Source organism: Bombina bombina, chromosome 12 (genome assembly GCF_027579735.1).
Source record: "Bombina bombina isolate aBomBom1 chromosome 12, aBomBom1.pri, whole genome shotgun sequence".
Lineage (NCBI taxonomy): Eukaryota > Metazoa > Chordata > Amphibia > Anura > Bombinatoridae > Bombina > Bombina bombina.
The window spans coordinates 72,317,794-72,332,733 of NC_069510.1; the positions used below are offsets into that span (position 1 = coordinate 72,317,794).

Below are 14,940 nucleotides of genomic sequence, written 5' to 3' on the forward strand. Positions count from 1 at the left end.
GCAAAAAGTGAGCGGTAAACCCTCTCCTGTCAAGATTTCTACCGCATTTTAAAGTCAGTAGTTATGATTTTTATGTTACAAAGCCGTAGCATAAAACTCATAACTAAAGTGCTAAAAAGTATACTAAACACCCATAAACTACCTATTAACCCCTAAACCGAGGCCCTCCCGCATCAAAAACACTATAATAAAAATATTAACCCCTAATCTGCCGATCCGGACATCACCGCAACTATAATAAACATATTAAACCCTAAACCGCCGTACTCCTGCCTCGCAAACATTAGTTAAATATTATTAACCCCTAATCTGCCGTCTCTAACATCGCCGCCACTATATTAAATTTATTAACCCCTAAATCTAAGTCTAACCCTAACACCCCTAACTTAAATATAATAAATATAAATAAAACCTACTATTAATAACTAAATAATTCCTATTTAAAACTAAATACTTACCTGTAAAATAAACCCTTAGCTAGCTACAATATAACTTATAGTTACATTGTAGCTAGCTTAGGGTTTATTTTTATTTTACAGGCAAGTTTGTATTTATTTTAACTAGGTGGAATAGTTATTAAATAGTTATTAACTATTTAATAACTACCTAGCTAAAATAAATACAAAAGTACCTGTAAAATAAAACCTAACCTAAGTTGCACTAACACCTATCCTAACCCTACAATTAAATAAATTACCTAAATGAAATACAATAAAATAAATTCAATAAAATTAGCTAAATTAACAAAATAAAACACACACTAAATTACAGAAAATAATAAACAAATTACAAGATCTTTAAAGTAATTACACCTAATCTAAATAAAATAAAAAAGCACCCCCAAAATAAAAAAAAACCCTAGCCTAAACTAAACTACAAATAGCCCTTAAAAGGGCCTTTTGCGGGGCATTGCCCCAAAGAAATCAGCTCTTTTTCCTGTAAAAATAAATATAACCCCCCAACAGTAAAAGCCTAACTATAAAAACCTAAGCTCCCCATTGCCCTGAAAAGGGCATTTGGATGGGCATTGCCCTAAAAAGGGCATTTAGCTCTTTTTCCGCACAAGAGCCATAATCTAAAAATAAAACCCACCCAATAAACCCTTAAAAAACCCTAACACTAACCCCCTGAAGATCGACTTACTGTTCCGAAGACCGGACATCCATCCTCAAGGAAGCTGCAGAAGTCTTCATCCAAGCGGGCCAAAGTCCTCAACGAAGCCGGGAGAAGTCCTTATCCAAGCTGGGCTAAGTGATCCTCCAGACGGGCAGAAGTCTTCATCCGGACGGCATCTTCATTCATCCGACGCAGAGCGGCTCCATCTTCAAGACATCCGACGCGGAGCATCCTCTTCATCCAGAGTCTTCTTACTGAATGAAGGTTCCTTTAAGGGACGTCATCCAATATGGCGTTCCTTAGATTCCGATTGGCTGATAGAATTCTATCAGCCAATCAGAATTAAGGTTGAAAAAATCCTATTGGGTGATTGGATCAGCCAATAGGATTGAGCTTGCATTCTATTGGCTAATCGGAACAGCCAATAGAATGCAAGCTCAATCCTATTGGCTGATCCAATCAGCCAATAGAATGCGAGCTCAATCCTATTGGCTGATCCAATCAGCCAATAGGATTTTTTCAACTTTAATTTTGATTGGCTGATAGAATTCTATCAGCCAATCGGAATCTAAGGGACGCCATCTTGGATGACGTCCCTTAAAGGAACCTTCATTCAGTAAGAAGACTCCGGATGAAGAGGATGCTCCTCGTCAAATGTCTTGAAGATGAAGCCACTCCGCGTCGGATGGATGAAGATAGAAGATGCCGTCTGGATGAAGACTTCTGCCCGTCTGGAGGACCACTTTGCCCGGCTTGGATGAAGACTTCTCCCGGCTTCGTTGAGGACTTCGGCACGGTTGGATGAAGACTTTTGCCGCTTCCTTGAGGATGGATGTCCGGTCTTCAGAACAGTAAGTCGATCTTCAGGGGGTTACTGTTAGTTGTTTTTTTAAGGGTTTATTGGGTGGGTTTTATTTTTAGATTAGGGCTTTTGGGCGGAAAAAGAGCTAAATGCCCTTTTAAGGGCAATGCCCATCCAAATGCCCTTTTCAGGGCAATGGCGAGCTTAGGTTTTTATAGTTAGGCTTTTATTTGGGGGGTTGGTTGTGTGGGTGGTGGGTTTTACTGTTGGGGGGGTTGTTGTATTTTTTTTTTACAGGAAAAAGAGCGATTTCTTTGGGGCAATGCCCAGCAAAAGGCCCTTTTAAGGGCTATTGGTAGTTTAGTTTAGGCTAGGGTTTTTTTTTTTTATTTTGGGGGGGCTTTTTTATTTTGATAGGGCTATTAAATTAGGTGTAATTAGTTTACAGATCTTGTAATTTGTTTATTATTTTCTGTAATTTAGTGGGGGTTTTTGTTGTAATTTAGCTAATTTTATTGAATTTATTTAATTGTATTTCATTTAGGTAATTGTATTTAATTGTAGTGTGGTGTTAGTGTAACTTAGGTTAGGTTTTATTTTCCAGGTACTTTTGTATTTATTTTAGATAGGTAGTTAGTAAATAGTTAATAACTATTTACTTACTAATCTACCTAGTTAAAATAAATACAAACTTGCCTGTAAAATAAAAATAAACCCTAAGATAGCTACAATGTAACTATTAGTTATATTGTCGCTAGCTTAGGGTTTATTTTACAGGTATTTAGTTTTAAATAGGAATTATTTAGTTATTAATATTAGTTTTTATTTTTATTTATTATATTTAAGTTAGGGGGTGTTAGGGTTAGACTTAGGTTTAGGGGTTAATAAATTTAATATAGTGGCGGCGACGTTGGGGGCGGCAGATTAGGGGTTAATAAATGTAGATAGGGGGCGGCGATGTTAGGGACGGCAGATTAGGGGTTAATAATATTTAACTAATGTTTGCGAGGCGGGAGTACGGCGGTTTAGGGGTAACATGTTTATTATAGTGGCGGCAACGTTGGGGGCGGCAGATTAGGGGTTAATAATTATAATGTAGGTGGCAGCAATGTCCGGAGCGGCAGATTAGGGGTTAATAAGTGTAAGATTAGGGGTGCTTAGACTCAGGGTTCTTGTTAGGGTGTTAGGTGTAAACATAAATTTAGTTTCCCCATAGGAATCAATGGGGCTGCGTTAATGAGCTAAACGCTGCTTTTTTGCAGGTGTTAGACTTTTTCTCAGCCGGCTCTCCCCCATTGATGTCTATAGGGAAATCGTGCACGAGCACGTACAACCAGCTGACCGCTGACTTAAGCAGTCCTGGTATTGGAGTGCGTATGGAGCTCAATTTTGCTCTATGCTCACTTCTTGCCTTTTAACGCCGGTTTTATAAAAACCTGTAATACCAGCGCTGTATGTAAGTGGGCGGTGACAATAAAGTGAGCATTAGAAGCGCACCTCTGTTACCGCAAAACTCGTAATCTGGCCGTTAGTTAATTAAGTGTAAGCAGTTATGTGTATGTAAAAAAACATTTTCCCAGTGGCACGGACTTGGCATAGATACCTGATTGTGTGAGTCAGACAAAGTCTTTGTTGGTCTTCTGTATATATTTGCACAGATTGTGGTACCTAAGTCTCCTTCACTTTACATTAGGACAGCGGACTATTAATATAATATATCTAATTTGATGAGCTGGACTTTGCATATCTCCTGCATTTTACAGATTAGATTGAGTAGCATAACATTTAATATGTAGTGGGTATTGTGGGTATCTTACATTGGGTTTTGGAGCAGAGAAGAGAGGGTGGAGCTATGAAAATCATTAGTAGGCGTGATCTGTACTCCTGTAACCTGCTTTGGTTTCTCTGCTGCAAAGTGTTCATCAAATTTGTTTAGCTTAAGGGGAAACTGAACCCAAATGTTTTCATTTATGATTCAGATAGAACAATTTTAAGCAACTTTGTAATGTACTCCTATTATCAAATTTTCTTCGTTCTCTTGGTATCTTTATTTGAAAAAGAAGGAATGTAAAGCTTACGAGATGGCCCATCTTTGGTTCAGAACCTGGGTAGCACTTGCTGATTGGTGGCTACATTTAGCCAAGCGCTACCATGGGTGCATTTGGATGTGCATTTGGATACTTTAGTAGCATGTGGAAGATGGTGGCCGCTCGCTGTATTCACCTCTTTTTGAAGCCGCATTTATTCTCATGAAAGTGCAACACAAATCCAGATCTTAGTGTGTTGTACTTTCACAAGAATAAATGTGGCAAATGGCTTCCTTCTTCCCCATTGGATGCTAAAAAAACATTCAAAAGCACACCCCTAGCTATTAACCTGCGCTCGCCGAAGGTAATCCTGAAAATCTGGCCTGTTAGTGTGCCATGAGGAGTTCAATTAAAGGGACAGGAATAAAATATTTTATTCATAATTTGGATAGAACATATAATTTTAAACAACTTTCAAATTTACTTCTATTATCAAATATGCTTCATTCAGCTAGCTAGTGGCACCTATCTGAACACGTCTAGTTAACCAATCACAAGAGACAAATGTGTGCAGGCACCAATAACCAGCTAGCCCCACTAGTGTAGGACATGTGCGTTTTCTCTTTCAACAATGGAAACCAAGAGAACAAAGCACATTTGAAAATAGAAGTGATTTTAAAAGTGTCTTAAAATAACATGCTCTATCTGATTCTTGCAAGTTTCATTTTAATTTTACTATCCCTTTAAGAAACACTGTTCTTGCAGATGGTACCGTGTTTTTTCATATGGCGCAGTGACTTTGGTGGATGAGTATAACTGTAACATTTACATACTCAGAGATATGTGCAATGCCAACTGAAAGATGTCAATGTTATAAAATTAAAGTGATTGTAAACTCTCCCCTTTTTAAAATCAGATCTGGAATGTTAGATATTTTAGATGGAGTTTAATTCACCAGTTGTAATACAGATGCGCTATAACTTACTTTTTAATAAAGATATAAAATTCAAATACCCTGTGCTCCGCTGCCCACTTCAAAAGTAAATTTTTCTGTGAGCGGTGACTTCGGCCGGCACTCCCATGAAGCAGCCTGAGCGTGCCGCCCCCTAGGCCACCAACGACCCCCGGCCTCTAGTGCGGGGGTTCGAGGAAAACAGAGTTTGATCACCGATCCCCCTGCATGATGAGAAGGGCTCATAATGCGCCTACAGGTAGCGATGCGCATCGAAGGGGTTAAAATAGATCAAAGATTACATTTTACAAATAAAAAGACATAATTAAATATCACCTTATTTTCTTCTGTTAAGTGTGATCAGTCCACGGGTCATCATTACTTGTGGGATATTAACTGCTCCCCTACAGGAAGTGCAAGAGGATTCACCCAGCAGAGTTGCTATATAGCTCCTCCCCTCTACGTCACCCCCAGTCATTCTCTTGCACCCAACGACTAGATAGGATGTGTGAGAGGACTATGGTGATATATTTAGTTTTTATATCTTCAATCAAAAGTTTGTTATTTTATAATAGCACCGGAGTGTGTTATTCCTTCTCTGGTAGAATTTGAAGAAGAATCTACCTGAGTTTTTCTATGATTTTAGCCGGAGTAGTTAAGATCATATTGCTGTTTCTCGGCCATCTGAGGAGAGGTAAACTTCAGATCAGGGGACAGCAGGCAGATTAATCTGCAAAGAGGTATGTAGCAGTTTATTATTTTCTGACATGGAATTGATGAGAAAATCCTGCCATACCGTTATAATGTAAACTCAGCCTTGAATGCAGTAGATGTAGCTGATATCAGGCTGTCATGTATGTATATTTTACACTTCAGTTTTCTGGGAAATGGTACTTCTCTGGCTTTTAAACTGTATACATAGACTTAACCTATTTTGCAGGGACTTGCAATAGGTTTTAAATGACAATTAATTATTGAGGTAAAACGTTTTTTTGCTGGCATGTAAAAACGTTTTTTTTCTCTGAGGTACTGGGTGAAAAAATGTTTTGGGCACTTTTTTTCCACTTGGCAATAGTTTTGATTTAAATTAGAGCAGTTCACTGATCCCTCTCACTGTTATGTGTGTGGGGGAGGGGCCATTTTTGGCGCTTTTACTATGCATCAGAAAAACTCAGTCAGAGGTTCATTTTCTTCCTGCATGATCCGGTTCATCTCTACAGAGTTCAGGGATCTCAAGAGTCTTTTTTGAGGGAAGTAATCATTACAGCAGAGCTGTGCTGATTGTATTGACTGTGATATAAAAAACGTTTATTTGTGTATTTTTTTCTGCTGCCTGGGTTAGTTATCATTTGCTGAGGGGAACAATCCTTTGCTAAAACTGTATATTCTGACAAAGATTGATGCTATAACTTAATTATTTTATCTGTTATAATATTTTTCTGTGCTTCTTAAAGGCACAGTTCGTTTTCATATTATTTGTAAATTACTTTGAAAAGTATTTCCAAGTTGCTGTTTATTTGCTAGTGTGTTAAACATGTCTGATTCAGAGGAATATCTCTGTGCTATATGTGTTAATGCCAAAGTGGAGCCCAATAGAAATTTATGTACTAAATGTATTGATGCTACTTTAAAAAATAGTCAATCTGTACAAATTGAACATATTTCACCAAACAACGAGGGGAGAGTTATGCCGACTAACTCGCCTCACGTGTCAGTACCTGCATCTCCCGCTCAGGAGGTGCGTGATATTGTAGCGCCGAGTGCATCTGGGCGGCCATTACAAATCACATTACAAGATATGGCTACTGTTATGACTGAAGTTTTGGCTAAACTACCAGAACTAAGAGGTAAACGTGATCACTCTGGGATGAGAACAGAGTGCGCTGATAATGCAAGGGCCATGTCTGATACTGCGTCACAGTTTGCAGAACGTGAAGACGGAGAGCTTCATTCTGTGGGTGACGGTTCTGATCCAAATAAACTGGACTCAGACATTTCAAATTTTAAATTTAAGCTTGAGAACCTCCGTGTGTTACTAGGGGAGGTATTAGCGGCTCTGAATGATTGTAACACAGTTGCAATCCCAGAAAAAATGTGTAGGTTGGATAAATATTTTGCGGTACCGACGAGTACTGACGTTTTTCCTATACCTAAGAGACTTACTGACATTGTTACTAAGGAGTGGGATAGACCCGGTGTGCCTTTCTCACCCCCTCCTATATTCAGAAAAATGTTTCCAATAGACGCCGCCACACGGGACTTATGGCAAATGGTCCCTAAGGTGGAGGGAGCAGTTTCTACTTTAGCTAAGCGTACCACTATCCCAGTGGAGGATAGCTGTGCTTTTTCAGATCCAATGGATAAAAAATTAGAGGGTTACCTTAAGAAAATGTTTGTTCAACAAGGGTTTATATTGCAACCTCTTGCATGTATTGCGCCTGTCACGGCTGCAGCAGCATTTTGGTTTGAGTCTCTGGAAGAGACACTTCAATCATCCACACTAGATGACATCACACACAAACTTAAATTCCTTAAGTTAGCTAATTCATTTATTTCAGATGCCGTAGTACATTTAACTAAACTTGCGGCTAAAAATTCAGGATTCGCCATTCAGGCACGCAGAGCTCTGTGGCTAAAATCCTGGTCAGCTGATGTTACGTCTAAATCTAAATTGCTTAATATTCCTTTCAAAGGGCAGACCTTATTCGGGCCCGGCTTGAAAGAGATTATTGATGACATTACAGGAGGTAAAGGTCATGCCCTGCCTCAGGACAAGGCCAAAGCCAAGGCTAGATAGTCCAATTTTCGTTCCTTTCGTAATTTCAAAGCAGGAGCAGCATCAACTTCCTCTGCACCAAAACAGGAAGGAGCTGTTGCTCGCTACAGACAAGGCTGGAAACCTAACCAGTCCTGGAACAGGGGCAAACAGGCCAGAAAACCTGCTGCTGCCCCTAAGACAGCATGAATTGAGGGCCCCCGATCCGGGACCGGATCTAGTGGGGGGCAGACTTTCCCTCTTCGCCCAGGCTTGGGCAAGAGATGTTCAGGATCCCTGGGCGTTAGAGATCATATCTCAGGGATACCTTCTGGACTTCAAATCCTCTCCCCCAAGAGGGAGATTTCATCTGTCAAGGTTGTCAACAAACCTAACAAAGAAGGAAGCGTTTCTACGCTGCGTACAAGATCTTTTATTAATGGGAGTGATCCATCCAGTTCCGCGGTTGGAACAAGGACAAGGGTTTTACTCAAATCTGTTTGTAGTTCCCAAAAAAGAGGGAACCTTCAGGCCAATCTTGGATTTAAAGATCCTAAACAAATTCCTAAGAGTTCCATCGTTCAAGATGGAAACTATTCGAACAATTTTGCCCATGATCCAAGAGGGTCAGTACTTGACCACAGTGGATTTAAAGGATGCTTACCTTCACATACCGATTCACAGAAGTCATTACCGGTATCTAAGGTTTGCCTTTTTAGACAGGCATTACCAGTTTGTAGCTCTTCCATTCGGACTGGCTACGGCTCCAAGAATCTTCACAAAGGTTCTGGGCACTCTTCTGGCGGTACTAAGACCGCAAGGAATTTCAGTAGCTCTGTACTTAGACGACATACTGATACAAGCTTCAAGCTTTCAAACTGCCAAATCTCATACAGAGATAGTACTGGCATTTCTAAGGTCGCATGGATGGAAAGTGAACGAAGAGAAAAGTTCTCTCTTTCCACTCACAAGAGTTCCCTTCCTGGGGACTCTGATAGATTCTGTAGAAATGAAGATTTACCTGACAGAGGACAGGTTAACAAAACTTCAAAATGCATGCCGTGTCCTTCATTCCATTCAAGAGACCAGAAATTCTCTTCTATGGTGGCTTTATCGGCCACATCTGTCCAGGGGAATGCCATTCAGCAGGCCAGACTGGTCAATTGTAACAACAGACGCCAGCCTACTAGGTTGGGGCGCTGTCTGGAATTCTCTGAAGGCTCAGGGACTATGGAATCAGGAGGAGAGTCTTCTTCCAATAAACATTCTGGAATTGAGAGCAGTCCTCAATGCTCTTCTGGCTTGGCCCCAGTTAGCAACTCGGGGGTTCATCAGGTTCCAGTCGGACAACATCACGACTGTAGCTTATATCAACCATCAGGGAGGGACAAGAAGCTCCCTAGCAATGATGGAAGTATCGAAGATAATTCGCTGGGCAGAGTCTCACTCTTGCCACCTGTCTGCAATCCACATCCCGGGTGGAGAACTGGGAGGCGGATTTCTTAAGTCGTCAGACTTTTCATCCGGGGGAGTGGGAACTTCATCCAGAGGTCTTTGCCCACATACTTCGACGTTGGGGCAAACCAGAGATAGATCTCATGGCGTCTCGACAGAACGCCAAGCTTCCGCGCTACGGGTCCAGATCCAGGGATCCGGGAGCGGTCCTGATAGATGCCTTGACAGCACCATGGACCTTCAGGATGGCTTATGTGTTTCCACCTTTCCCGATGCTTCCTCGATTGATTGCCAGAATCAAACAGGAGAAAGCATCAGTGATTCTAATAGCGCCTGCATGGCCACGCAGGACTTGGTATACAGATCTGGTGGACATGTCATTCTGTCCACCTTGGTCGTTACCTCTGAAACAGGACCTTCTGATTCAGGGTCCTTTCAAACATCAAAATCTAACTTCTCTGAAGCTGACTGCTTGGAAATTGAACGCTTGATCTTATCAAAGCGTGGTTTTTCTGAGTCAGTTATTGATACCTTAATACAGGCTAGGAAGCCTGTTACCAGAAAGATTTACCATAAAATATGGCGTAAATACCTATATTGGTGCGAATCCAAAGGTTACTCTTGGAGTAAGGTTAGGATTCCTAGGATATTGTCTTTTCTACAAGAAGGTTTAGAAAAGGGGTTATCCGCTAGTTCCTTAAATGACAGATCTCAGCTCTGTCCATTCTGTTACACAAGCGTCTGTCAGAAGTTCCAGACGTTCAGGCTTTTTGTCAGGCTTTGGCCAGGATTAAACCTGTGTTTAAAGCTGTGGCTCCACCATGGAGTTTAAACCTTGTTCTTAACGTTTTACAGGGTGTTCCGTTTGAACCCCTTCATTCCATTGATATAAAGTTGTTATCTTGGAAAGTTCTATTTTTAATGGCTATTTCCTCGGCTCGAAGAGTCTCTGAGTTATCAGCCTTACATTGTGATTCTCCTTATTTGATTTTTCACTCGGATAAGGTAGTTCTGCGTACTAAGCCTGGGTTCTTACCTAAGGTAGTCACTAACAGGAATATCAATCAGGAGATTGTTGTTCCATCCTTGTGCCCAAATCCTTCTTCGAGGAAGGAACGTCTTTTGCACAATCTGGATGTAGTTCGTGCCCTTAAATTTTATTTACAGGCAACTAAAGATTTTCGACAAACGTCTTCCCTGTTTGTCGTTTACTCTGGTCAGAGGAGAGGTCAAAAAGCTTCTGCTACCTCTCTCTCTTTTTGGCTTCGTAGCATAATTCGTTTAGCTTATGAGACTGCTGGACAGCAGCCTCCTGAAAGAATTACAGCTCATTCCACTAGAGCTGTGGCTTCCACTTGGGCCTTTAAGAATGAGGCCTCTGTTGAACAGATTTGCAAGGCTGCAACTTGGTCTTCGCTTCATACTTTTTCCAAATTTTACAAATTTGACACTTTTGCTTCCTCGGAGGCTATTTTTGGGAGAAAGGTTCTTCAGGCAGTGGTTCCTTCTGTATAAAGAGCCTGCCTATCCCTCCCGTCATCCGTGTACTTTTGCTTTGGTATTGGTATCCCACAAGTAATGATGACCCGTGGACTGATCACACTTAACAGAAGAAAACATAATTTATGCTTACCTGATAAATTCCTTTCTTCTGTAGTGTGATCAGTCCACGGCCCGCCCTGTTTTTTAAGGCAGGTAAATATTTTTTAAATTATACTCCAGTCACCACTACACCCTTGGCTTCTCCTTTCTCGTTGGTCCTTGGTCGAATGACTGGAGGTGACGTAGAGGGGAGGAGCTATATAGCAACTCTGCTGGGTGAATCCTCTTGCACTTCCTGTAGGGGAGCAGTTAATATCCCACAAGTAATGATGACCCGTGGACTGATCACACTACAGAAGAAAGGAATTTATCAGGTAAGCATAAATTATGTTTTCTAAATGCGTATATATGGGCAGGATTACTTACTTGGTTTTGCAAATATTTTGCCTCTAGATTGTACAGAAATGTAGCCTGGACAAGACATAAAATGAATCAGTGAATTAAAGACCTAAAGCAGTGATACAGTTATTTCTTTTTTAATGAACATTGACAGAGTTTTTATTTATATTAATTTGCAGATTATTGACTTTCTTCTCTCACAGCACTTTTACTATTGGGATTTCAGTTGTTATCTGACCACAAGAGTGCAGCCAGGATGACAGTGGCAGAGATTCTCAGGATGTCAACGTTCTACAACTATGACACCCAAAAGCCAATATGTCATGACCTCCTATCAATTTAGTTGAAGTTTTATTGTAAAATAAATAAAAAATACAAAATACATCACACATTATACTTTTTCCATTTAAATTTCAACAACTCTCCTCTCTTTTTTTTGGTAAGGGCCCATTAGTTAAGAGTCTTTCTATCACAATTTAAAGGGACGTGGAACCATTTTTTTTCTTTCATGATTCAAATAGAACATTCAATTTGAAATAACTTTGCAATGTACTTCTATTATCAAATTTTCTATGTTTTCTTGTTGTCCTTTGTGGAAAAGCAAGAAAGCAAGTTCAGGAGCGTGCACGTGTCTGCAGCACTATATGGCAGCAGTTTTGCAGCATTGTTATACATTAGCAAGAGCACTAGATGGCAGCACTATTTCTTGTCATGTAGTGCCCCAGACATGTGCACATTACCTATCTAGATACTTCTTCAACAAAGAATAACATGAGAACAAAGCAAATTTTATAATAGAAGTAAATTGGAAACTTAAAAAATAAATAGTTTTAACTTCATTAAACAATGTTATTTCAAATGCATAGGCCTAGATTTGGAGTTCGGCGGTAGCCGTCAAAACCAGCGTTAGAGGCTCCTAACGCTGGTTTTGGTCGCCCGCTGGTATTTGGAGTCAGTGATTAAAGGGTCTAACGCTCACTTTTCAGCCGTGACTTTTCCATACCGCAGATCCCCCTACGCCATTTGCGTATCCTATCTTTTCAATGGGATCTTTCTAACGCTGGTATTTAGAGTCGTTTCTGAAGTGAGCGTTAGAGCTCTAACGACAAAATTCCAGCCGCCTGAAAATAGCAGGAGTTAAGAGCTTTCTGGCTAACGCCGGTTCATAAAGCTCTTAACTACTGTACCCTAAAGTACACTAACACCCATAAACTACCTATGTACCCCTAAACCGAGCTCCCCCCACATCGCCGCCACTCGATTTAAATTTTTAACCCCTAATCTGCCGACCGCCACCTACGTTATACTTATGTACCCCTAATCTGCTGCCCCTAACCCCGCCGACCCCTGTATTACATTTATTAACCCCTAACCTGCCCCCCACAACATCGCCGCCAGCTACTTAAAATAATTAACCCCTAATCTTCCGACCGCAAAGCGCCGCCACCTACGTTATCCCTATGTACCCCTAATCTGCTACCCCTAACAACGCCGACCCCCCCTATATTATATTTATTAACCCCTAATCTGCCCCCCTCAACGTCGCCGACACCTGCCTACACTTATTAACCCCTAATCTGCCGAGCGGACCTGAGCGCTACTATAATAAAGTTATTAACCCCTAATCCGCCTCACTAACCCTATCATAAATAGTATTAACCCCTAATCTGCCCTCCCTAACATCGCCGACACCTACCTTCAATTATTAACCCCTAATCTGCCGAGCGGACCTCACCGCTACTATAATAAATGTATTAACCCCTAAAGCTAAGTCTAACCCTAATACTAACACCCCCCTAAGTTAAATATAATTTACATCTAACAAAATTAATTAACTCTTATTAAATAAATGATTCCTATTTAAAGCTAAATACTTACCTGTAAAATAAATCCTAATATAGCTACAATATAAATTATAATTACATTATAGCTATTTTAGGATTAATATTTATTTTACAGGCAACTTTTTAATTATTTTAACCAGGTACAATAGCTATTAAATAGTTAAGAACTATTTAATAGTTACCTAGTTAAAATAATAACAAATTCACCTGTAAAATAAATCCTAACCTAAGATATAATTAAACCTAACACTACCCTATCAATAAATTAATTAAATAAACTACCTACAATTACCTACAATTAACCTAACACTACACTATCAATAAATTAATTAAACACAATTCCTACAAATAAATACAATTAAATAAACTAGCTAAAGTACAAAAAATAAAAAAGAACTAAGTTACAAAAAATAATAAAATATTTACAAACATAAGAAAAATATTACAACAATTTTAAACTAATTACACCTACTCTAAGCCCCCTAATAAAATAACAAAGCCCCCCAAAATAAAAAATTCCCTACCCTATTCTAAATTAAAAAAGTTACAAGCTCTTTCTTCTGTTAAGTGTGATCAGTCCATGGGTCATCATTACTTCTGGGATATTACTCCTCCCCAACAGGAAGTGCAAGAGGATTCACCCAGCAGAGCTGCATATAGCTCCTCCCCTCTACGTCACTCCCAGTCATTCTCTTGCACCCAACGACTAGATAGGATGTGTGAGAGGACTATGGTGATTATACTTAGTTTTATATCTTCAATCAAAAGTTTGTTATTTTAAAATAGCACCGGAGTGTGTTATTATCTCTCTGGCAGAGTTTGAAGAAGAATCTACCAGAGTTTTTGTTATGATTTTAGCCGGAGTAGTTAAGATCATATTGCTGTTTCTCGGCCATCTGAGGAGAGGTAAACTTCAGATCAGGGGACAGCGGGCAGATGAATCTGCATAGAGGTATGTAGCAGTTTTTATTTTCTGACAATGGAATTGATGAGAAAATCCTGCCATACCGATATAATGTCATGTATGTATACTTTACACTTCAGTATTCTGGGGAATGGTACTTCACTAGAATTACACTGTAAGAAATACATAAAGCTGTTTAATAACTAGAGATTATGTTTAACGTTTTTGCTGGAATGTAAAATCGTTTTCATTTACTGAGGTACTGAGTGAATAAATGTTTGGGCACTATTTTTCCACTTGGCAGTTGCTTAATCTGTTTTCTGACAGTTTCTGTTCTCCCTCACTGCTGTGTGTGAGGGGGAGGGGACGTTTTTTGGCGCTTTTACTACGCATCAAATATTTCAGTCAGCAACTCATTGTATTCCCTGCATGATCCGGTTCATCTCTACAGAGCTCAGGGGTCTTCAAAACTTATTTTGAGGGAGGTAATTTCTCTCAGCAGAGCTGTGAGAATTATAGTTTGACTGAGATAAAAAACGTTTATTCTGTAATTTGTTTCCTGCTTTCAGAATTTGTTATCTTTGCTAATGGGATTAAACCTTTGCTAAAGTTGTGTTATTTACAAGGATTGAGGCTATAACTGTTTCAATTTATTAATTTTCAACTGTCATAGATCTTCTGTGCTTCTTAAAGGCACAGTACGTTTTAATATTATTCAAATTGAATTGTATTTCCAAGTTACAAGTTTATTTGCTAGTGTGTTAAACATGTCTGATTCAGAGGATGATACCTGTGTCATTTGTTGCAATGCCAAAGTGGAGCCCAATAGAAATTTATGTACTAACTGTATTGATGCTACTTTAAATAAAAGTCAATCTGTACAAATTGAACAAATTTCACCAAACAACGAGGGGAGAGTTATGCCGACTAACTCGCCTCACGTGTCAGTACCTACATCTCCCGCTCAGAGGGAGGTGCGTGATATTGTAGCGCCGAGTACATCTGGGCGGCCATTACAAATCACATTACAGGATATGGCTACTGTTATGACTGAGGTTTGGCTAAATTACCAGAACTAAGAGGTAAGCGTGATCACTCTGGGGTGAGAACAGAGTGCGCTGATAATATTAGGGCCATGTCAGAC

General features: G+C 39.8%; 1 protein-coding gene across 1 annotated transcript in view; it reads right to left on the reverse strand.

Annotated features, from left to right (window-relative positions):
- Positions 1–14,940, reverse strand: part of LOC128642753 (multidrug and toxin extrusion protein 1-like) — a 433,625-nt gene that overhangs the window by 194,952 nt on the left and 223,733 nt on the right. The window contains exon 7 of the mRNA XM_053695544.1: positions 11,076–11,120. Within this exon, the coding sequence (XP_053551519.1) occupies positions 11,076–11,120 (45 nt within the window). The remainder of the gene's footprint in view (positions 1–11,075; positions 11,121–14,940) is intronic.